Source organism: Hemiscyllium ocellatum, chromosome 45, assembly GCF_020745735.1.
Source record: "Hemiscyllium ocellatum isolate sHemOce1 chromosome 45, sHemOce1.pat.X.cur, whole genome shotgun sequence".
NCBI lineage: Eukaryota > Metazoa > Chordata > Chondrichthyes > Orectolobiformes > Hemiscylliidae > Hemiscyllium > Hemiscyllium ocellatum.
Genome location: NC_083445.1, coordinates 18,090,150 through 18,114,391, shown reverse-complemented (window position 1 = coordinate 18,114,391; position 24,242 = coordinate 18,090,150). Strand labels below are relative to the sequence as shown.

General features: G+C 48.0%; 1 protein-coding gene across 7 annotated transcripts in view; it reads right to left on the bottom strand.

Moving 5' to 3' along the window:
- Nucleotides 1-8,095: 8,095 nt before the first annotated feature.
- Nucleotides 8,096-24,242, bottom strand: part of LOC132835939 (adhesion G protein-coupled receptor E2-like) — a 68,180-nt gene continuing 52,033 nt past the window's right edge. For all 7 annotated transcript variants that reach the window (XM_060855063.1, XM_060855065.1, XM_060855066.1 and 4 more), the window contains 10 exons: nucleotides 23,767-23,886; nucleotides 22,163-22,338; nucleotides 21,563-21,721; nucleotides 19,981-20,181; nucleotides 16,202-16,422; nucleotides 15,624-15,690; nucleotides 13,256-13,347; nucleotides 9,894-10,062; nucleotides 9,448-9,537; nucleotides 8,096-8,792 (listed from right to left, as the gene is read on the bottom strand). In XM_060855063.1, the coding sequence (XP_060711046.1) occupies nucleotides 8,760-8,792; nucleotides 9,448-9,537; nucleotides 9,894-10,062; nucleotides 13,256-13,347; nucleotides 15,624-15,690; nucleotides 16,202-16,422; nucleotides 19,981-20,181; nucleotides 21,563-21,721; nucleotides 22,163-22,338; nucleotides 23,767-23,886 (1,328 nt within the window). In that variant the 3' untranslated portion in view covers nucleotides 8,096-8,759. The remainder of the gene's footprint in view (nucleotides 8,793-9,447; nucleotides 9,538-9,893; nucleotides 10,063-13,255; nucleotides 13,348-15,623; nucleotides 15,691-16,201; nucleotides 16,423-19,980; nucleotides 20,182-21,562; nucleotides 21,722-22,162; nucleotides 22,339-23,766; nucleotides 23,887-24,242) is intronic.

The window sequence follows — 24,242 nt, the reverse complement described above, 5'->3', positions numbered from 1 at the left end:
TCGGCAGGATCTGAGGAATGTGGATTGGGGGCAGCTATTTGAAGGGAAGTCCACATTTAAGGTGTGGGAGGCTTTCAAAGATAGGTTGAAGATAGTGCAGGATAGACATGTCCCTTTGAAAGCAAGAAATAGGAAAGGCAAGATTCGTGAACCGTGGATGACAGGAGTAATTGTGCGACTAGCCGAGAGGAAAAGCGAAGCATATATAAGGTCCAGGCAGCTAAGAACAGAACGGGTCTTGGAGGAATATCAGGAGAGTAGGATGAATCTTCAACGAGGAATCAAGTGGGCTAAAACGGGACATGAAATAACTTTAGCGAGCAGAATTAAGAAGAATCCCAAGGCCGTTTATTCATATACAAGAGGCAAGAGGGTGACTAAAGAAAGGGAAGTTCCACCAAGGATAATGAAGGAAGGTTGTGTGGCTATCCTGAGAAAATGGGTAAGATTCTCAATGACTACTTTGCTTCAATGTTCACTGAGGAGAGGGAGATGATGAATGTTGAGATTAGAAATAGAACTTTGTTAACTCTGGATCATGTTGACATAAGGATGGAGGATGTGAAGGGTCAACTGCAGGATATTAAGGTGGACAGACCCCCAGGACTGGATGGGATCTATCCCAGGTTGCTGAAGGAGGCGAGAGAGGACATAGCTGGGACCGTGACAGATATCTCTGTGGCATCCTTAAACACAGGTGAGGTGCCGGAGGACTGGGGGGTTGCTCATGTTGTCCCCCTGTACAAGAAGGGTAGTAGAGATATTCCGGGTAACTACAGGTGATCCTGACGTCAGTGGTGGGAAAGTTGCTAGAGAAGGTACTGAGGGATAGGATCTATTTATATTTGGAAAGGAATGGGCTAATCAGTGATAGGCAACATGGTTTAGTGCGGGGGAGATCGTACCTTACCAACTTAATAGAGTTCTTTGAGGAAGTGACCAAGTTGATAGATGAAGGAAGGGCTGTAGATGTCATATACATGGACTTTAGTAAGGTGTTTGATAAGGTTCCCCATGGTAAACTAATGGAGAAAGTGAAGTCACATGGTGTGCAGGGTGTTCTAGCTCGGTGGATAAAGGACTGGTAGAGCAACAGGAGACGGAGAGTAGTAGTTGAAGGGAGTTTCTCAAAATGGAGAAAGGTGACCAGTGGTGTTCCACCGGGGTCAGTGCTAGTGCCATCTAGAAGAGGGCACTGTTGGTATGATCAGTAATATGTAGATGACACGAAGATTGGTGGAGTGGCAGAAGACATAGGGGAGTGTCAGTGAATACAGGAGAATATAGATAGACTGGAGAGTTGGACGGAGAAGTGGCAGATGGAATTCAATCTGGGTAAATGTGAGGTGATGGATTTTGGAAGGTCAAATTCTATTGTCAACTATATTGTAAATGGAAGAGCCTTGGGAAAAGTTGATGAGCAGAGAGATCTGGGAGTGCAGGTCCATTGTACCCTGAAGGTGGCTGCACAGGTGGATAGAGTAGTCAAGAAGGTATATGGTATGCTTGCCTTCATCGAACGGGCCATGTTAAAATCGTACAAGACATTGGTTCAGCTGCATTTAGAATACTGTGTACAGTTCTGGTCACCACATTACCAAAACAAACGCAGATGCTTTGGAGAGGGTGCAGAGAAGGTTTACGAGGATGTTGCCTGGTATGGAAGGATCTAGCTATGAAGAGAGGTTGAGTAAGTTTTCGTTAGAAAAAAGGAGATTGAGGGGGACCTGATTGAGGTCTACAAAATCTTGAAGGGTATAGACAGGGTAGATAGAGATAAGCTTCTTCCCAGGGTGAGGGATTCAATAACGAGAGGTCATGTGTTCATGGTGAGAGGTGAAAAGTTTAAGGGGGATACACGCGGCAAGTACTTTACACAGAGGGTGGTAGGTGCCTGGGACGCGGTGCTAGCAGAGGTGGGAGGGGCAAGCATGGTAGATTCATTTAAGGTGTGTCTGGACAGATGCAGGAGTAGGTGGGGAGCAGAGGGATACAGATCCTTAGGAATTGGGCTATAGGTTTAGACAGTGGATTTGGATCAGCACAAGCTTGGAGGGCCGAAGGGCTTGTTCCTGGGCTGTAAATTGTTTAAACATAAGTTACATGCAAGCAATTTGATCTGTTTTATCGTAACTTTATGCAATTACCTTCTGTTTGATTGTGTGGGAAAAAGATCTGCTTCCCTTTCCCCCACAGCCTGGCCACACAAAAAAAAACACACGGAGGGGAAATCCAGTGAAGAATCCTCCAGAAGACACTCTCACACACTCACGGAGACGCTTGGAATCTCCTGTATCATTTGGATACAGAACTGGCTCAAAGGTAGAAGACAGAGGGTGGTGGTGGAGGGTTGTTTTTCAGACTGGAGGCCTGTGACCAGTGGAGTGCCACAAGGATCGGTGCTGGGCCCTCTACTTTTCGTCATCTATGGAGATGATTTGGATGTGAGCATAGGAGGTATTATTAGTAAGTTTGCAGATGACGCCAAAATTGGAGGTGTAGTGGACAGCGAAGAGGGTTACCTCAGATTACAACAGGATCTTGATCAGATGGGCCAATGAGCTGAGGAGTGGCAGAGGGAGTTTAATTTAGATAAACGCGAGGTGCTGGCTGCATTTTGGGAAAGCAAATCTTAGCAGGACTTAATGGTAAGGACCTGGGGAGTGTTGCTGAACAAAGAGACCTTTGAATGCAGGTTCATAGCTCCTTGAAAGTGGAGCCTCAGGTAGATAGTTGCAGGTAGTAGTGGGTGGAAAGTGAAGAAGGCATTGGGAGGTCATGTTGCGCCTGTACAGGACATTGGTTAGGCCACAGTTGGAATATCGTATGCAATTCTGGTTTCCTTCCTATCGGAAAGATGTTGTGAAACTTGAAAGGGTTCAGAAAAGATTTACAAGGACGTTGCCAGGTTTGGAGGATTTGAGTTATAGGGAAGAGTCTGAACAGGCTGGGCTGTTTTCCCTGGAGCATCGGAGGCTGAGGGGTGACCTTATAGAGGTTTATATAATCATGAGGGGCATGGATAGGGTAAGTAGAAAAAGTCTTTTCCCTGGGGTCGGGGAGTCCAGAACTAGAGGGCATAGGTTTAGGGTGAGAGGGGAAAGGTATAAAAGAGACTTAAGGAGCAACGTTTTCACTCAGAGAGTGGTACGTGTATGGAATGAGCTGCCAGAGGAAGTGGTGGAGGCTGGTACAATTGCAGTGTTTAAAAGGCATCTTGATGGGTATATGAATAGGAAGGATTTGGAGGGATATGGTGTTTGCAGGTGTGACGAGATTGGTTTAGGATATCTGGTCAGCATGGATGGGTTGGACCGAATGGTCAGTTTCCAGACTGTACATCTCTATGACTCTAATTACAAAGGAGTTGTTACTGGCGGACACTTGATCAACTTCCATTCAGTTGATTCTTGTTTTAATCCCTTTCCAATTGTCACCATTGTAGTTTCAGTGCTTTCCAACGATCACTGTTGTGTTGTCCCCCTATAAAGCATGTCTGTACCTTCTGTTCTGGGAAGGCAATTCTGGCCATCTGTGCAGAGAGTCAGCCCGGTCAGTTTCTCTTCCACAATATCATCACCTCAGCTTCAAATTGCTCCCTGACCTGATTTGTTCAGGACAAATGGAAAACTGAGAAGCAGTGGCCATGCTATAATAAAGAACATTTCAGGCCAAAGTCCTCTTCATTTATTTCTTTTATTTACAAAGAAACCTGGCAGTATGATGAAACCACAACGTGAAAAGAGTTACGACCGAGTGCAAAATGCAGCAGTTGAAACAAAATACACCTGTCACCGGGAAAAGATTGCTAAAACGCTCCTTGGTACACAGTTAATCCCTCGCTCATCACTCGACTCTGGGGGTGGGGCGGGGGTCATGTGCACAAGTCAAAAATACGGCCAGCCTTTTGGAAGCAAAGTCTTCCTGAAAAGTAACCATTTGAAACAACACCAAGGAAATGAAGCTACAGCTCACCGAAGGAATGTTCACTTCTCAGGAGTGGTGACGGCTGGAGGGAGGGGGCTGGGGAATGAGATGGGGCCCATGTTGAGCTGGTCCAGTCCACTCAGGGTGGCATGCCCAGGATTGGCTCAGTGGACAACCATCCTCGATTGGATGACTCTCACCCAATGCCAATTGGTACAATGAGTGTCGCCCCCTTTCCCTCATGATCAGCAGTGCACCAAACGCCTTGAATGGCCAATCCGCGTTCCTCCTCTCCACTTCAGAAGCAGTTACTCTTTTTATTCTCCATGGGATAGCTCATCTCTAACCTGCAGGAAGTGAAACGCTGTGAAACATTCCCTGTTCCTGCCTGGTTCTGGGCGATGAAGTTTAACTGACCCACTCCATGTGGCAAAGCTCAGGGTGGTGAACATTTCGAAACATTTAGAAACTTCAGAATATAAATTTCAATCAGTAACAGAACAGTGTTTGGGTTTGTCTTCATAAATAGCATTGTCATTTCTAAAAATATTCATAATTTTCCCTCCATCTCTGCCGCAAACTCCCTGAGCAATCCCACCATTAAATCAGCACCCAGCTCTTCCCCCTCTGAACCTCTTGCCTTGGTTTTAACTCCAGCACTCAGTCTCACACAGCAGCCACTTTTCAATCACTGAAGCTCCGTCCAAACTGAACAACCAGCAGGAATAGACCATTCAGCCCCTCGAGTCTAACCCGCTGCTCGAGAAGATCATGGCTTATCGGATTGGAACCTCGAATCCTGACTTCATAAGAATCTTTTCTCCAGAGGAACCTCGACTGTCCGAATGACACGGGTGGGGAGGATTTTGTTCAGATAATCGAATGTTCGGATAATACAGTTTACTCAAGCATCGGGACCTTGAGATCTTGTTTGGATAATCTGAAATTCAGATAATCGATGTTCGGATAATCGAGGTTCCTCTGTCCGTCTGATCCCATTGCCAGGCACTGGGATAAGTCCTGGCATTGCCAGTGACCTGCTGAGAATGGAGAATGGTATTGACCAATGGAGCCAAATTATTAAAATAAGGAGAATGCCCCTCCCATGGTGCCCGGACCAATCTGAATGTGCTGTGGTCGGGGTAACATTGCCAGTCGCACTGGCTCTGTAACGTCTACAATAATGATGGACTAGGACAAGGAGTGGTCTTTTGCCATTTGGCTCTCTCTCTGTCTCCAAACAATGCAGGGAAGGATCCAAGGCCTAACTGTAGCCCCGCCTGCCCACTCTGGTTCATTGACGCTCCTGAAAGGAATTACGGTCACCACACTCCAGAGTGAAGGAGAACGTCTATTGGAGTAGGCCATTCTTTTTACAAGGGTTGGGTTATGGACGTCGATTGGATTGGTCCATAATTATGGGTGAAATGACCTGCTATCGCCCTCTGCAGGATTGATGACCAGGTGACCCTCCCGCTCTCAATGCTGACTAGCAGGCCCTTAGAAAGAGTTAAAGGCTGGAGTTCAACCTCTTTGGCCACAATACACACTCACGTCCCACAGCTAACAACTCCTGTCATGGGACTTGAACCCAGATCTTTGGGCCTAGCAGTGGGGTGCTCCCACTGCACCTCAACAACCTCCAGTTGATCTCCACGTCCACGTCATACATCGACCAACAAACTCCCCTCAGCAGTCCCAGCTCTGTCTCAAACTCCATTCTGCACGTACCCCACCTTATTTCAAACATTAGTGATCCTTTCCACATAACACCCACTGAAACGACCTACCCTCAACAGTTCTACAATCGACTCCACACCCCAACACCTCCATATCACTCCTACTGCAAAATCACATGTTCGAGATTCCCACAGCGTCACTCGACCAACACTGACCATGGATTGTCTCTAGTCTCTTCATCCGCATGTAGAGCGATCCCAGACTGAGTGTCAGTGTGGGACTCTTCCTGTATTACTGTATAACGGTGTGGTACTCCCTCAGCATTGACCCTCTGACAGTGCAGCACTCCCTCAGTACTGACACTCTGACATTGGGGCACTCCCTCAGTACTGACCCTCTGACAGTGCGGCACTCCCTCAGCACTGGCCCTCTGATAGTGCAGCACTCCCTCAGTACTGACCTCCTGAAGTGCAGCACTCCCTCAGCACTGTCCCTCCGACAGTGAGACACTCCCTCAGCACAGACCCTTTGACAGTGCAGAACCCCCTCAGCACTCATCCTCCGACAGTGCGGCACTCCCTCAGTGCTGACCCTCTGACAGTGCAGCACTCCCTCAGTGCTGACCCTCTGACAGTGCAGCACTCCCTCAGTGCTGACCCTCTGACAGTGCGGCACTCCCTCAGTGCTGACCCTCTGACAGTGCAGCACTCCCTCAGTACTGACCCTCTAACAGTGCACCACTCCCTCAGCACTTGCTCTCCGACAGTGAGACACCCCTTCAGCACAGACCCTTTGATAGTGCAGAACCCCTCAGCACTCGCCCTCCAACAGTGCGGCACTCCCTCAGTGCTGACCCTCCGACAGTGAGACACTCCCTCAGTGCTGACCCTCTGATAATCTTTAATGACTTGTACTGTAACAACACAGAGATTATTGAACACAATCTCGCTGTAGATAGCTGAGCTGTTAAACCATTAGTCCATTCCATCGGCTGGCCTGTGAAGTTCAGAGGAATGAGGGGATTCTCATCGAAACCTAGAACATTCTGACAGGACTAGACAGGGTAGATGCAGGAAGGATGTTCCCCATGAGCAGGGAGTCCAGAACCAGGGGGCTCGAAGGATAGCGGTGGGCCATTTTGGACTGAGATGAGGAGAAATATCTTCACGGAGAGTGGGGAGCCTGTGGAATTCACGACCACAGCATGCAATGGAGACCAAAGCACGGAATGTTTTCAAGAAGGACTTAGATACAATTAATTGGGCTAAAGGGATCAGAGGGAATGGGAGGAGAAAGTGGGAAGAGGGGAAGTTCCATGATCATATGGAGTGGTGAAGCAGGCTGGAAGGGCTGAGTGGCCTCCTCCTCCCCCTGGTTTTCCATGTTTCTATGTGGGAATACTGAGGGATGCCAATAGCTCGTGTTGAATTCCCGTAATGGCTGAGGTCACCATGAAGAGTCTGCTTCCAGAACCTTCCCTGAGAGCTGATGGCCCTCAGTGTGAACACACCCCACCAGCTGTCTCTCTCTGACCGAGAGGAGCCTACGGGCACTCTGGGGAGATACACGGTTGGAATGGTGAGATTATTACACATTTGCACACTCAGACACACACACGCACACACACACACGCACACACACACACACACACACACACGCACACTCAGACTCACACACACACACACACACATGCACACTCAGACTCACACACACACGCACTCAGACAAGCGCGCGCACACACACACACACACACACACACACACACACACACTCTCAGACTCACTCACATTCACTTTATTGTAACAGGGCCAGGAGTGGTCCTGCTGCGCTTTTCCAGCAACACATTTTCAGCTCTGATCTCCAGCATCTGCAGTCCTCACTTTCTCCACGAGTGGTAATGCCAGGATAGATGGGTATCCTGGCCAAGGGATGGTGCTGACTCCATTCCCTCCCCACCCCACCCCATGCCACGTGGTTCAAGTGTCACTTTGCTAACCCCCAGCTTGGGTTCTCAACCTGCCAATGCGTGACTGAAGGTACCTGTGCCCAGGTCTGAACAGGCGGTACAGAGGGGCCAAGCCCTGTGCTAACCACCTTGTGACACCATCCAATGGTGCCAATGACTGTAGATGGTGAACTCTAGGTTGGTGTCCGTCCACCTGACTTACATGTTAAATGTTCAGAATGCACATGGGACAGAGCAAGTCCGAAAGCCGAACAAAACAAAGAGCTTCATGGAAAACAAATAAAGCTGAAGGCACTTCCTCAGCTAATATCGAAAAGCACATGATGCAAATGAAAGGGTTTGACTGGGTTTGAAAACCTCAGGCGATACCCTGCCTGCCCCTTGGCACCAGACTCAGCTGGTACAGGATTTGCCAAGCTTCCAGTGAGCTGGGTTGGCGCTGATTCCAAGATTCCCCAACTGATTCCAGGCTCAATTCCAAAGGTGCACTGCAACGAAATTGGAAAACTGAAGAGACTTGGCTTGAGTCAAAACCAGGGTATATATTTTTTTCCTCTCGGTGTGGGGCCCTGTCTGATTTCACAGACTGCACCACAATCGTGCCCAGGATCAGACAGAGCTCTGCGTTTGGCAAAACCTCCTTCACCCAACGGATGCTTTAGAAATCCATGGACTGACGGATCATTGGGACAATTATCGTGGGGGCAATTGGAGTGTGAACGAGATTGAAAATACCCCCACCAGCCACATTTCACCTTTAACACAGCAGCCCAGGGAGCAAGAGCCCTTTCATGACCTGGAAGATCCATTTAAGGGGAGAAGATGGTGTATAATCCACCGCAGCATCGTTATTGTGCAGTGAGGCCAAATCCTCAGAGTTGTACAAGCCCATTGCGAAAGATGCCCATGGAAGCAAATGCACCCCAGTGGGTGAGAACATTTCGGAATTTAGGAATGGCACCCACACCCCCCCCACCCAAACTCCATTGAACTCTCTTCCATTGAAAGTTCGTACCACGTTGAAACAGAGAGGCTGTGGGAAAACTGGGCAGCAGGAGCGGGACAAGTCAGACCCTCTCAGTTCCAGGCAGAGTCAGTCAGTGCAATGGCTCTCTCACTGTCTCTCGATTGCACCAAAATAAGCAGCTCTCCTGCTAGCTCAGTGTGTGACCACGTGTTCTCCCCTTCACATTCCTGTTTCGTTTGTGCTTTTCAAGCCCTGGAAGAGAAGGAAGGCAGTTACTTCAAACTGCTGAGCCATTTTTGAATCCACTTGCCTGAAAGCAGAAGGGAAATGGTGACACGATGATAATGTCACAGGGCGAGGAATCCCTGGCTAATGCTCCAGGGTCAGAGGTTCTAGTCCCTTGCGATTTATAAACAATTAAAAATATCGGGAATTGAAAACTACTACTTTCAGTAATGGTGACCATGCCAACTTCCTTCCGTTCACCCAGAGGATGTGGTGTCGCTGGCTAGGCCCTGCGTTTATTACCCGTCCCTAGTAGCCCCTTGAGAAGGTGGTGGTGAGCTTCGTTCTTGAACCGCTGCAGTCCATTTTGTGGAGTTAGACCTATAGCAATGTGGGTGACTCTTTAATAGCCCAGCAAGACTTTTTAACCTCATGCTGGTTGAGGACAGAGTGGAAAATTCACACATTCAGTATCTCCAACAGTGCAGCACTCGATCAACACTGCACCGAGAGTGTCCCTTCAAGCCGTGTGAGCTAAGAAAACGTATCCACATGGACAAGATTATGGGCAGGAGTACGGCCCGGTCAGTATGCAGAGACGTGCTGTCTGGTGGACAGCGTATCAGAAGATGTGGGTCCCTCCTCTCTGACCTGTCTGGTCTGGTATCAAACATATACCTACCTGGGTGGAAAAGGTCGAAAATTCAGAGTATTTCGATGCTTTCTTCATTTGGCAAACTCTGATGAAGGCCTTGCTGTATTCATCCCTCACCTGCAAGACAATAGGAACATGGAGATTGTACCGGAGATGGAGAGAGCAGAGAGAGAGAGAGTGCAGTGGAGAGAGCAAGTACAATGGAGGGAGGGAGCACTCTATCCAAGGCCATCCTACAACAGCCCAGTGACTATCCCAGGATGGTCCAGGGCATGTCTGGGAGAGGAAGAGACAGTGTGTGTCTCCTCTGTATCCTCTTCACAGAATTCAGCGCGGACTCCGGCAGGTTATAGAAAAGGGGCCGGCACGATTTTGTGTTCAGTCGTTTGGAGGTGAAGGGTTAATTCCACACGGGGGGAAGATCACAGTCCGAGTGGGGGTAAGGTGTCCCTCCAGTGGGTTCGGCCTCGTACCTGCTTGTTGAAGAGACAGTGCAGGATGAAGATGAATGCTCCTTGCAGGCTGTTGATGACGGTGAAGACGTAGGCCATGACAATGGTGTTCTCCTGGAAATGCAGCATTCCGAATATCCAGGTACATCCCAGGAGGCAGAGCTGAGCGATGGCCGTGAACGTGAAGGCCCTGAGGAGAAACAGGGGAATATGGAATGAGTAGGTCACGGATATTGTCTCTCACCCATGTGTCGGGAGCACTTTGGGAACACTCCTGCTGGGAATCAAAATCCTGGAACTCTGTCCCAAGTTAATGTTGATCTCGCTGTCTGGGCACCTTCCCTGCAGCTGTAACCTTGTATTCCTCTCTCTGTTCTATTACCCGAACACACTTTATTTGGTACGATCTGCCTGTTACTGCACGCAAAACAAAACTTTTCACTGTACCTCGGGACATGTGGCAACAATAAATCAAATCAAATCAAAAATGTAACGATGGGACGGGCGTGTTGCTGAGAAATCCCACATTGATTGACCATCCCTAACTGCCCTATGAGGAGAGTGAGCCACCCTCTAGAAAACCCAAACACTCGGTAGGCCGGTTCAGAGGGTTGTTACAAATGATCCACTCAAGGCTGAGACTGGAGTCACTTGTAGGCCAGACCGTGTACAGACAGCAGGTATCCTTCCCTAATGGATAACGATGAACAAGCCTGTCTTTTATTTCAAACCGACAGTTATGTTCCTCATAAACCTCCTTTTATTCTTCAAAAAAATGTGTTGGCATTACTTCCTGATCTGAGTTTAAAATCCTGAGGCAATGGCAGGATTTGAACTCATGTCACTGCTCATTACAACAGCCCATCACTGAATAGTTAATGCTCTTCCATAACTGCTCCTGTTGCAGTCATAGGAGCACAGCTGACAAACAGCCTCCAGTACTTAAAGACGGAGACCCATCACTACCTCTAACAGTAAGTATTGGTGGGGAAGGCAGGTATGTCATTGTTCCTTCACTGTCTGTGGGTCATAAACCTGGAGCTCCCTCTCATACAGCACTGTGCATCCATTCACAATCAAAGGGCAGCAGCAGTCATAGAGTCATACAGAGGTACGGCACGGAAACAGACACTTTGATCTAACTCATCCATGTCAACCAGATCTCCAAACCTAATCTTGTCCCATTTTTCAGGGCCCATATCCCTCTAAACCCTTGAGTTTCTGTATGTTTCAAATACATCCTCCTTCATCCTTCTAAACTCCATCAAGTATACGCCGAGACTCCTTATGCCTCTACTCTTCCTGCATGACCTCCCATTTTCCCACAATGCCCTCCATCTGCCACTTCTTTTCCCACTCTGCTGACCTGTCCAAATCCTCCTGCAGCCTCCCCCCCACTCCTCAGTACTACCTGTCCCTCTACCCAGCTTTGTATCATCTACAAACTGCAAAATGTTGGCTATAACACAACTATTATCATTGACACATTCATAACGATGGACCAAGTCATATTGTTAATGCTTAACCTGCTATTATTTGTTGAAATGTGAACCTCTCTCTGACAAGGTATGGACAGTGGGTTACCCAATCTCTGAGGCCTAGTAGTTAGGCCTCATAGCCCCAAGCCACAGGCTCATTTCCTACCTTCATAATCAACATTATTCTCAGCGTGGAAGTAATGCTACACCTCTACAAATCGTTGGTTAGGCCATATTTGGAGATTTGTGTTCAGTTATGAATGAACATCTTATTTAGGGAAGAATTTTGAAGCCCTGGTGAGAATCCACAGAAGATTTCCCAGAAGGATAGCAGGAATGAGGGATTTTAGACACAAGGAAAGATTGGATAAATTGCGTTTATTGTCCTTGGAGTGAAGAAGATGAAGAGGTGACTGTATTGAGGTGTTCGATGCTCTGAACAATCGCGACAGGGTAAAGAAGGATATTCTGTTTCCATGAGTTGGTGTGTCAGTAACTAGGGCCCACAGTTTCAGGACTATCTGCAAGGGAGCTAGGAGTGAGATGAGGAGAAACCTCTTTACTCAGAGAGTTGTTAGGATTTGGGATGCGCTGCCTCCCAAGTGGAGGAAGGGGATTCCACAGGAGCTTTCCAAAGAGTGTAGGATCAGTATTTGAATGGGATTAATTTAGAGGGTTACGGAGATAGGGCTGGAGAATGGGACTAGCCAGTATCGACATGATGAGTCGAATGGTCTCTTTCTGTCCTGCAAAATTCAATGATTCTAGTTTGGGTTTATTCGGGAAAAACTTTGAAATGATTACAGTCTTTCGGAGAAAAGATATGATTGCCCTGGAGGGGGTGCAGAGGGGATCCACCAGGACGTTCCCTGGGATGGAACATTTCAGTGATGGAGAGAGGCTGGATAAGCTCGGGTTGTTTTCTTTGGAACAGAGAAGGTTGAGGGGGGACCTGATGGGGGTGTGTAAGATAATGGAGGGGCATGGACAGTGGGGCGGAGGGGCAGAGTTAGCAGCTGTTCCCCTGAGTGGAAGGATCAGTAAAGTGTGCAGTAAAAGATTTACAAAGATGTTACCAAGACTGGAGGGTTTGAGTTATAAGCCTGGCCAGACTGGGATTCTTTTCCTCAGAGTATCGGAGACCGAGGGGAGACCTCATAGAGGTTCATAAAATCACGAGGGTCATGGATAGGGTAAATAGACAAGGTCTTTTCCCCAGGATTGTGGAATCCAAAACAAGAGAGCATAGGTTTAAGTTGAGAGGGGGAAAGATTTAAAAGGGACCTTTTTCACACAGAGGGTGGTGTGTGTATGGAATGAGCTTCCAGAGGCTGGTAAAATTACATTGAAAAGGCATCTGGATGGTACATGAAAGGAAGGGTTTAGAGGGATACGGACTAAATGTTGTCAAATTGGGACTGGTTCAGTTTCCCAAACCTGGTCAGTATAGACTGGTTGAACAAGGGGCCTGTTTCCATGCTGTATCACTCTAGGACTGGAGATATAGAGGGGGTTTGAGGAGAATCTTTTCCACCCAGATGGTGGGTGTGAATCTGGAATGCACTCTCTGGGAGCTGGGAACATTAAAAAGTTCTTGGATGAGCACTTGAAGTGTCGTATCATTCAAGGCTACGGGCCTAGTGTGGGGACGGCAGACTGGTGAAGGTAGTAGCATAGTTTTGGCATCACAGACTTGATGGGCCGAAGGGCCTCTGTACCATATGATTCTGTAATAACAGCAAGATCCATAATGGTAAGTATATGTGACAAATTCATGGACTGATCATCTCATGAGATTTAAACTTGAAGCCTGCTGAGCTCCAGGTGAAGACAATGAATATGAAGACAAAAGACTGGATCCATTTTCCATTCATTAAACAAGGAAGGCAGCAGCAATCTCCTCACCTGACTTTCTTCAACTCGCTCATATCGGGATTAAGGCTGGAAAACTTATTGACGAGCCGCCATACAGTAAGGATGAAGAATCCTGCGTTAACCTGCATGGGAAAGGGAGAACACTTAGATCAAGGTAAACACGGTGGATACAGGAGCAGGTCAGAGGCTGGGAATCCTGTATCGAGTAACTCACCTCCTGAAACAAACTTCTCCTCGATAAGAAATAGGAACAGGAGCAAGCCATTCGGCCCATCAAGCCTGCTCCACCATTCAATAGGATCATGGCTGATCCAACATTCCTCACATCCACTTTCCTGCCCTTTTCCCTTAATCCTTGATCCCCCTGACTGATTGAGAAATGGAAAGCTCCCCACTTGCTTGGATGGGTGCAGCTCCAACATCACTTGGGATGATGCTGCTCCTTTAACAAGGTTATCTTGTCCTTGTGTTTTTTTCACAGGGGCCATAAAAGCAGAGTTACCGCGATGTCTGGCTCAGGTGGGTTTTAGGGCCAATTTGATTATAGCTAACAGATACTGCCTCAGGAAAGAGGCTTTCAAGTTTAATAAAAACCTACTTGTGCAATGAAAGTGGAGTGGCCAGTTCTCCCAGCTCAGCTTATCTCTGGTTTGGTTTGGTTTTAACAAGCAGTCAGTTTTGAGGCTGCTGGACCAAATCACAGCTCCATGGAAGAATATGTTCCTGGCTGAATCGCTCTGCCATCTCACTCTCCCCTGGAAGACCCTGGCTTTAATTTTACCTGTTTTTGCCGAAGGGTGTTTATGGGGATTGTTGCAGGAATTTGGAACAGAATCATTACATTGGGATAATCTGTTGGGTTTGTGGATAGGTTTATATTCTATATTCTTTTCTCTTTTATTTGTGTTTCATTCGGTAATCCTATAAATAAATCCTGTTTTGTTTAAAACTAAGTGGTTTGACCAGCTGCATCCCTCCTGGGATATCCCCATCAGACCTGCTCAGAACAATGAGCAAAGTTGAGATCTGGTTTACTATCTTGAAATATGTTGAGGGGGTCTGGCCTGGTCCGTATCAAGGAGCTCAATACCATCCAGGACAAAGCAGTCTGTTTGATTGAAAACACATCACAAATGCTCACTCCCTCCATCACTGATACTCAGTAGCAGCAGAGTGCACTATCTACAAGATGCACTGCAGAAATTTACCAAAGATCCTCAGACAGCACCTTCCAAACCCACAACCACTTCCATCTAGAAGGACAAGGGCAGCAGATACATGGGAACACCACCCCCTGCAAGTTCCCCTCCAAGCCACTCCTCCTCCCAATTTGGAAAGATATCGTTGTTGCATCAGTGTCTCTGGGTCAAAATTCTGGAATTCCCTCCTACAGGGTATTGTGGGTCTTCAGGGAGGGCATTGTTTGAAGAGACATGACAATTCTCACATTCCGGTCACTAAACCTGCACTCTCGGCAGTCGCAGAATGTGGTGCTGGAAAAGTGCAGCCGGTCAGGCAGCATCCAAGGAGCAGGAGAATTGACATTTCGGGCATAAGCCCTTCATGAGGAATGAGGCTCACTCCTGATGAAGGCTTTATGCTCGAAACGTCGTCTCTCCTGCTCCTCGGATGCTGCCTGACTGGCTGTGTTTTTCCACCACCACACTCTGCGACTCTGACTCTCCAGCATCTGCAGACCTCACTTTCTCCTGCACTCTCAGCTCCCTTTCTCTCCCAGCACTCCACCCCTATCGCAGAAACGCTGCCCTCTCCACACTTCCCTCCAGCTCTCATGAAGATCCATTGAGACTCAAAACGTTAGCTTGCTCTCTCTCTCTCTCCTCTCTCTCTATCTCTCCCATTGGCTGCTGCCTGACCTGCTGTGACCTCCAGCATTTTTTGTTGTTAGTTTGTCTCAACTTGGGTGGAAGTGAAAGCATCAGATCGGGGCGTTGGTCATAGACTTGGAGGAGGAACCTTACTCTGAGGATACTCCCTGCTGTCCTTATTGGTTGAGGAGAACATCTTAGTGTGGCTCTGTGAACTATCTTTCTCCCTCGGGATCCATTTGAAATTTGTTTAAGGTGCCGGATGTTTGCCAACACAGTCGGGTCTGCTCCCAGGATAATCTGGAGGTCATCGTGTTGACCATTGGAGCTCCCACGGTGCCACAGGGAAGGGATTTTGATCTTGCGTGGTAGTGAGGTGGGGAACAGTGAGGGAACAACTGATATAGATCCCCGGTCAGATGGTGACTATCTTGGAGGGAGATGTGCGATGTTGGCTTGCCCTTCGAGGTGATAGAGGTGGCAGGGTTTGGGATAGAGGTGTCGAGAAGAACCATGAATCCAGATGGAAGCTTTTGATTCTTGTGTGTTTATTTTAACGGAAGACTTACCAGAATAATGACACAGACCGGAGCAATGAAAGCCCACAGGAAACCTGACTTCAGGCTCAACCAGCAACTGGAAGAGAAAATTGTGAAGGTTTTTGTTACTTACATTCCCACTCTCCATTACCAAGCATGTACGGTGATCTCTCCCCCAGTCTATAGATGTTAGCCCATTCCCCAGTTACTCTACTCAAATGGCCGTCCCTCCTCATATTCTCCCATGGGGTGTATCATTGACTGCCCAGCTCAATCCTGCCCTCGACGTGGGGACCCATCAGGAACAGGAGCCTGATATTTTGTCTCGGGCCTCTCGGGGTTGGAAATGCAGGAGTGGTTTGGAGTCAGTCTCCCCTCTCCCTGTCCGTTCATCAGGAAGGTTAGGATAACATGTATTGTGGACATTTTACATAACAAAAGGCTCAAGGGGCCGAATGGCCTATTCCAGTTCGCATGTTCGTCATCAGTGATGAGGTAAAGGTGGAAATCAGTAAAGGCTAATCCCATCTCAAGAGCAAACTCAACTGTAAGAGTTCCGACAGTGAGAATTCAAAGTGTTGTTCAGTCAATGTAAAGTCCATACTTACTATCTGTCTGTCCCGTATCCTTCAGAGTACACAGCGGCTGAGATGGTGACCACCAGCAGGGGAAAGCCGTAGCCAAACAGGCACATGTACCTCAGGCGCATGCTGTTTGCATTGAACACTTTCACCACCATGAGGTAGAGCTGGATACCTTCCAGGAGCATCCAAGAGAAACAGGCCAGGAACAGGTAATGCAGGAGTCCAGCGATGATAGCACAACTGGTCTGAAAGAGACACACAGGGCTCATTCACTTTGTGAATACGTTGGGAGCAAGGGGGGGTGGGAGTGGCATGGTTTGTGTTGGAGGGTTCAAGGGACAAAGTGAACTGAAGCCAACTAGAATGGCAGATGGAGGTCAGTCCAGATAAACGCCAGGTATTGCATTTTGGTCCAACAATTAGAGATACGACTTACATCATTAATGGTCAGGCCTTAGGTAGTGTTGGAGACCAGGCGGGCCTAGGGGTGCAGGTACATAACTCTTTGAAGTTTGTGTCACGTGTAGACAAGCTGGTTAAAAAGGCATTTGACATATTTGCCTTCCTTGGTCAGTCCTTTGACTATTGGGAGAAAGTGAGGATTGCAGAGGCTGGAGAGTCAGAGTTGAAGAGTGTGGCGCTGGAAAAGCACAGCCGGTCAGGCAGCATCCGAGGAACAGGAGGATCGATGTTTTGAGCGTAAGCTCTTATTCGGGACGATAGGAGTTGAGACGTTATGTTGAGGACGTTAGTGAGGTCTCTGCTGCAGTATTGTGTCCAGTTCTGTTCTCTCTGTTACAGGAAGGGTTGGCGAGGGTTCCGAAGAGATTTACCAGGAAGTTGCTGGGTATGGAAGGTTTCAGTTATAAAGAAAGGCTGGATTGGCTGGGACCTTTTCTCAGTGAAGTGTAGGAGGGTGAGAGGTGATTGAAGTTTATAAAATAATGAGGGAGACAGCCAGAGTTGATGGGAATTGTCTTTTCCCTAAGATGGGGAGGGTGTTCGAGCAGAGGGACCACATGTTTAAGGTGAGAGAAGAGAGATTTAAAAAAGGCAAGAGAGGGAAATGTTTTACACAGAGGGTGGGTCGTGTGTGGAATGAACTTTCTGAGGTAGGGTTGTATCGAAGGGTCTGTTTCCGTGCTGGATAACTCTATGACTCTGTAGGAAGAGAACCGAGCGAGTGTGTAAAGAAGTTCCTCATGTGTACGGACGCTGGGTGCAGGAATGCCTTGGTCAGGGTTTCTGCTCCTATTCCCTGGATAAAGGATAAACCAAACAGGGCTCCTGATCACACCAGCCTGCCCTGGATATATGAGGGCATGGTTAAGGCCAAACGGATTAGATTGGGCAGCAGAATACAAGAAAAGTTAGTGATGAGATCAGGGTCAAAGGTCAGAAATGGGATTCGGAATGGACCAGACTTTTTAGATTAGATTAGATTTACAGTGTGGAAACAGGCCCTTCGGCCCAACAAGTCCACACCGACCCGCCGAAGCGAAACCCACCCATACCCCTACATTTACCCCTTACCTAACACTATGGGCAATTTAGCATGGTCAATTCACCTAACCCGCACATCTTTGGACTGTGGGAGGAAACCGGAGCACCCGGAGGAAACCCACGCTGACACGGGGAGAATGTGCAAACTCCACACAGTCAGTCGCCTGAGTCGGGAATTGAACCCGGGTCTCTGGCGCTGTGAGGCAGCAGTGCTAACCACTGTGCCACCGTGCCGCCCACTTTTTTTTTATAAGGAGGCAGCAAGCAGCTGACACTCCATTCCCCACAGTAACCAACAGCACCCCAGGTGGGACATGAACCCACAATGCCTGGCTCCAGAGGACAATGCCTTATCCTTCAACTACTTGATTATTCAATATGGCCAATAATTCTATCGTCATACACACCTTCCCACACTGCCCCTGAGCCCCTGCATTACTTTCACATCCATAAATACATTGTACTATCTCTTGAACATATTCAGAAGTCGAGCATTTCTCTGAGGTTCGGGATTCCAAGGGTTTATAACTCTGAAGGAAGAAATTTCTCCTCATCTCAACTCAAAATGGGGGACCCTTTACTCTGAGAGAGTGACTCTTGAATCGAACTTCCTCAGCCAGGGGAGATACTTTCCTTCACATCGACACCATCAGGTCCATTAAGAGTTTTATGTGTTTCAATGAGATTAACTCTTGTTCTGCTGCACTCCAGGCAATACAGCTGTAGTCTTCTCAGTCTTTGTGACAGGAACAAGTCTAGGGAACTTCTGTTATACTCATTCCAGGGCAACTATGCCCTTCTCAGGAAAGGAAACCAAAGCTATCCCTCTTCCAGAGTGGCTCAGTGGTTAGTACTACTGCCTCACAGCACCAGGGACCTGGATACAACTCCAACCTCAGGCGACTGACTGTGTGGAGTTTGCACATTCTCCCTGTGTCTGTGTGTGTTTCCTCCGGGTGCTCCGGTTTCCTCCCACAGTCCAAAGCTGTGCAGTGTAGGTGGGTTAGCCATGCAATAAAATCTACTTTTCTCATTCTTATTAAATGTACTGTGGGTTCATGGAGAATCAATGTTAGAAACATAGAACATAGGAGCAGGAGGAGACCATTCAGCCCTTCAAGCCTTCGCTGCCATTCAATATGATCATGGCCAATCATCCAACTCATTCCCCTGTTCCCACTTTTCCCCTTTGCTCCCTTTAGCCTGAAGAACTATATCTGACTCCTTGTTGAAAACATTCAATATTTTGGCCTCAATTGCTTTTTGTGGCAGTGAATACCCCAGACTCCCCACTCTCTGGGTGAAGACATTTCTCCCCATCTCAGTCTGAAATGTCCGACCCCATTTCCTTAAACGGTGACCCCTGGTTCTGGATTCCTCAGGTATGAGGAACATCCTTCCTGTGTTTACCCTGTCTAGTCCTGTTTGAATGTTATAGGTTTCTATGAGATTTCCCCTCATTCCTCTAAACCCCAGTGAATATAATCCTCACCAATCCAATCTCTCCTCATACGTCAGTCCTGCCATCCCAGGGATCAGTTTGGTAAACCTTTGTTACCCTCCCTCTGTCGCCAGAACACCCTTCCTCAGATACAGGGACCAGACCTGCCCACAGTGCTCCAGGTGTGGTCTCACCAAGACCCTGTACAATTGCAGCAAGACATCCCTGCTCCTGTACTCGAACCCTCTCACTGTGACGACCAACATCCCATTTCCCTTCCTCACCTCCTGCTGCCCCTGCAATGCTCCCTTTCAGTGACTGGTGTACAAGGACACCCAGCTCTCACTGCCCCTCCCTCTTTCCCAATCTATTGCTATTCAGATCATAATTACAAGCTGTTGGCTCGCTGCTCCCTTGTCAGGTTCTCCACTTCACCTGAGGAAAGAGCAGCGTTCCAAAAGCCTGTGATTTTAAATAAACCTGTTGGACTGGAACTGTGTGACTTCTGACTTTGTCTGCCCCGGTCCAACACCAGCCCCTCCACACCCCAGATAACAACCTACCTTCCTGTTTATGTGGATAATCTCACATTTATTCACATTATACTCAAACTGCCATATATTTACCCAGTCCTCAATTTGTCCACATCGCACTGAAGTACCTGTGCACGGCTCCTCTCAGATCACCCACCTACCCAGCTCTGGGTCAGCTGCAGACTCGGAGATGTTACATTTAGTTACTAATCTCAATCATTAATGAATAAGTCACTGATAAGCTGGTTTGGAGAGGTCGGGCTGAATGGCCTGTTCCTTACTGTCCTTCAGACAATGAGAGATGATGAACATTCACGTTCTCTGACCTTGTTTTCAGTCCGAGATATCCCAACGAGGAACAGGAACTCAGCCAGGAACAGGCTCACACAGAGGTGGGTGTGAATAGTGGTCCTCACACTCTTGATGGAACGACACAAGATGAATGTGAGGATCGAAATGAAGAGGCACACGAGTGACAAAATGATGCCGACTGTGGTGATCACGTATAGATTGAAACTGTGAATCTCCTGAAGAAGGGAAAATGTAAAAGGACAGATTATGAAATGGCTTGACATGTCAACCTGAAGATGGCTATTTCCCCTGGAGCATCATCAGAGGCTGAGTGGTGACCTTGTAAAATCCAGGAGGGGCATGGATAGGATGGATAGACAAGGTCTTTTGAAGGGAATGTTGTAGAGAGAGAATGTTCTCTGTGGAGAGAGAAAGAAGAGTGAAATGTTTCGAGTCTGATTCGATTCTACTTCAGGACAGGAGTTCTGAACTGAACTGTGCCCAGTGGGGATCTGAACTGAACTGTGCCCAGTGGGGATCTGTACTGAACTGTGCCCAGTGGGGATCTGTACTGTACTGTGCCCAGTGGGGTACTGAACGGAACTGTGCCCGGTGGGGTTCTGACCAAGACCCAGCTCGATATGTTAACTCTGTTCCCCTTTGCACAGACATTGCCAGACTTGCTGAGTTTCTCGCACCTTCTCTGCTCCTTTCAGATTTGCACCATTCTGTTTTTGTTACAGAGCTGGGAGTTATTGGAGCCAATGGTGAACTGCATGCTGGTGTCCAGCACTATCACTAAGTTAGCGACACAAAACTCAGTCTAATCTCCTGGGGACATGGAATTAAATCCCTCCATAGCTGGTGGGGAGGGAGTGGGGGGGACATTAAATCCAGCATTGACGCTACTCTCAGGAACTATGATTATTGTCAAACTCTCATTTACAGCGGGAGATCTGTGGTCATTACTCGGTCTGGCCGATATGTGAGGTGGTTGACATTGGTCTGGCCTTCACCATGGCGCGGTGACTCAGTGGTTAGCACCGTTGCCTCACTGTACCAGGGACACGGGGTCGATCTCACACTCGGATGTCTGCCCACGTGGAGTTTGCACGTTCTCCCCTGTCTGGGTGGGTTTTCTCTGGGTGCTCTGGTTTTATCCCACAGTCCAAAGATGAGCAGGTTAGCTGGACTGGCCATGCGAAATTGCCCCTAATGTCCAGGCATGTGCAGGCTAGATGGGATAGCCATGGGAAATGCAGACCTTACAGGGATGGGATAGGGGACTCAGACTGGGTGGGATGCTCTTTAGAGGGTTGGTGCTGACTTGATGGGCTGAATGGCCTCTTTCTGGCCTGAAGGGAATCTAAAATGGCTGAGCAAGCAAGGGCAATGTGGGACAGGGACCCAAATCCCACACGAGAGAAGAAATTAATCTCCTGCACTTCAAAACTCTGCAACGGGATTTGGCCTTTTGTTCCGAAGACAGGCTCTTTGAGGATTGGTCCATTTCAGAAGGGGAACGCAGCCTGTAGTAACTCAGAGCTGGTCACCCCTACCCACCCCCCAACCCCCGCTCCACCCAGTGACGTCCATTCCCTTCCCGTGAGGACATACCCCAATATCGTGCAGGGCCATGAGCACAGCAAAGCTCGACAGATGTGTACAGCTGCAGACGGTGACTGTGACGTTGGAATCCCTCAAACTGCAGCCCTGGATGGACCAGGCAGCCACTGAGCTGTCCCAGTAGACGCACTTCACCTTCTTGTTAGAGTGCTGTGGAAGGAGCAAAACATTCAGGGGGATGTCAGATCAGTCGCCTCGGGAAAATCTGCACGTTCGCCTGTCAGTTAGCCAGGTCCCACCTCCTGATAGACATCCCTCACCATCACCGCCCCCCACAACCCTCCCATCAATGGTGGAAGAGCAGTTACAGAGAAATATTGATGCTTCCCTCCATCCCTTGGCATTCCCACTGTGGTCAAACTCAATAACCGGCTCACATCCCCCTCTCAACCTCCTTCATCTCTGTCTCCAGTCACCGATCCCCCACCAAGGGGAAAAGTTCCTTCCTGTCTCCCCTTGTGATGACCCACATAATGTTATACATCTCAGTTCGTATCCCCTCTGAGAGATCTCAGTTCCTTCCTGAAGGCTCCTCACTTCGGAGCGCTCTGGTAAACAATGTGGAAACTCTGGGACTAAAACCGAACAAACCTTCTTGTTTTCAAAGGTCAGGATGACTGGATCATAGGGGTTCTCCTTGACCTTATTGGTTACTGCCGCAGTGACAACTTCAGAGATCAGCTCGAGCTTCTCGCCACTGTCCAGCTGGTTGTCTTTCATCAGGGAGTCCAGCTCTTTGTATGAAATAAGGGCAGCGGCAGCAACATCTGGGTGGGAGGAGACGACAAACGGTAAATGAAGGTGACACCCACCAGCAACACATGATTCTTTGAGTGGGAGTCAAGCTGTGAGCACTCTGCTTGGATTAGTGTTCTCAGCCTTCCTGGATTCACCCTGAAACCTTCAAGAATTCAAGGCGTGATAGTATAAACGTTGCAACTTTAATAGCTGCTCATGGCTTTAAAGATGAACCATTACACACAGAGAGAAGCAGCATTAACTGTGTCTGGAATAAGCTTTTAAAGAACAAAGAAAATCTTATCCAGGAGTTGGAAGCAATCAGCCATGGCTGGGAAAAGAAGGAGTTCCACGGACATGAACAAAACTGTTTTAACATCTGCTTAACAACTGCCTGCTTTCTGTCATACAGATACATGATTGTCCTGCAGAAGAATTTAAGGTGTTAATAATCTTCAAACAGTCAGCACCAAATGGAACAAGGAACGGAGAAGCTACTTCTGATAAGAAAGCAAATTACTGATCGGTGGTTCCGGGAGAGTAATCAATGTTCCAGATGGATGAATCTCAAAGATTGTCAGTTATGTCACTCCATATACCTGAAGGATGGAAAACACTGGGTTGGAATCCAGCAGCAGAACAATGAACAGCAGAACTTTGAAGGAGAATACTGCTCAAGGACTGAACCCTGGACATCAGAGACAGATGTTATTGGTTTGAGTTGGAGCCACACCAGGTTTTTAGGTTGACAGGTTTATTTGAAATCCCAAGCTTTCGAGCGCTGCTCCTTCATCATCTGACAAATAAACCTGTCGGACTATAACCTGGTGGCGTGTGACCCCTGACCTTGTCCATTCCAGTCCAACACTGGCACCTCCTCCTCATCATCAGGGAGTAGCCAAGTTGGGTTGTGAGGTTGCCCCTGTACACTTGGGGGGGGGGTCTGAGTTTGGTTGCTACATCCTATAAAGTTTAACTCCTTTTTTCAGGACTTGATTGTCTGTGAGATTCCTGAATAATTGCTTGTATTAAAGCTGTCTTGTGATGATTTACTCACAACAAAGGCTAATTCTGCTGCCAGCATGTTGGGAAGTAATTCCAGGGGGAACTGGGGCGAAGATCTAGACTGGAGCACAGTGGCTCATAGCGCTAGGGATCTGGGTTTGAGTCCATTTTCAGGCAACTTTCTGTGTGGAATTTGTATGTTCTTGCCGTGTCTGCTTGGGTTTCATCTGGGTGCTCTGGTTTCCTCCCACAGTCCAAAGATGTGCAGTTTAGGTGAATTGGCCATGCTCAATGTCCAGGGATGAGTACGTTACGGCATTGGTCATGGGAAATGTAGGTGTGTAGGATAGAGGGGGGAGTGAGATAGTCTTCAGAGGGTGGGTGTGCACTTGTTGGGCCAAATGGCCTGTTTCCACACTGTCGGGATTCTATGATTACGCACTAAGACTCACCAAACTTCTCGTTCCCTGCCACATTGTTCCAGCTAATATCCATGCTGTTCCTGGAAGTGGATAACTTTGTCCTTCCGCCCTTCGGGATTGTGCTGTTCCGGATAGCTTGCATGTTGACATCTGCAAAAGATGGCAGATACAGAAAGGTCAGAATCAAAACATCAACGGAAACATCGACCCTCCTGCTCCTCAGATGCTGCCTGACCTGCTGTGCTTTTCCAGCACCACACTCTCGGCTCTGATCTCCGTCATCTGCAGTCCTGACTTTCTCCCATTACTGACAACACCAGCCCCCCCAACCCCACCACCCACTCGCTAAATCTGTTTTCAGGTGTGAGACCGCTAATCCCAGTGACCTTTGCCCCTCCCCACAAATACTTCTCATTTTCATCAAGTGGCTCCCAAGACAAACAAAGTATTAATTTCAGATTGAGATGAGGAGGAATTTCTTCTCACAGGGGGTTATGGGTCTTTGG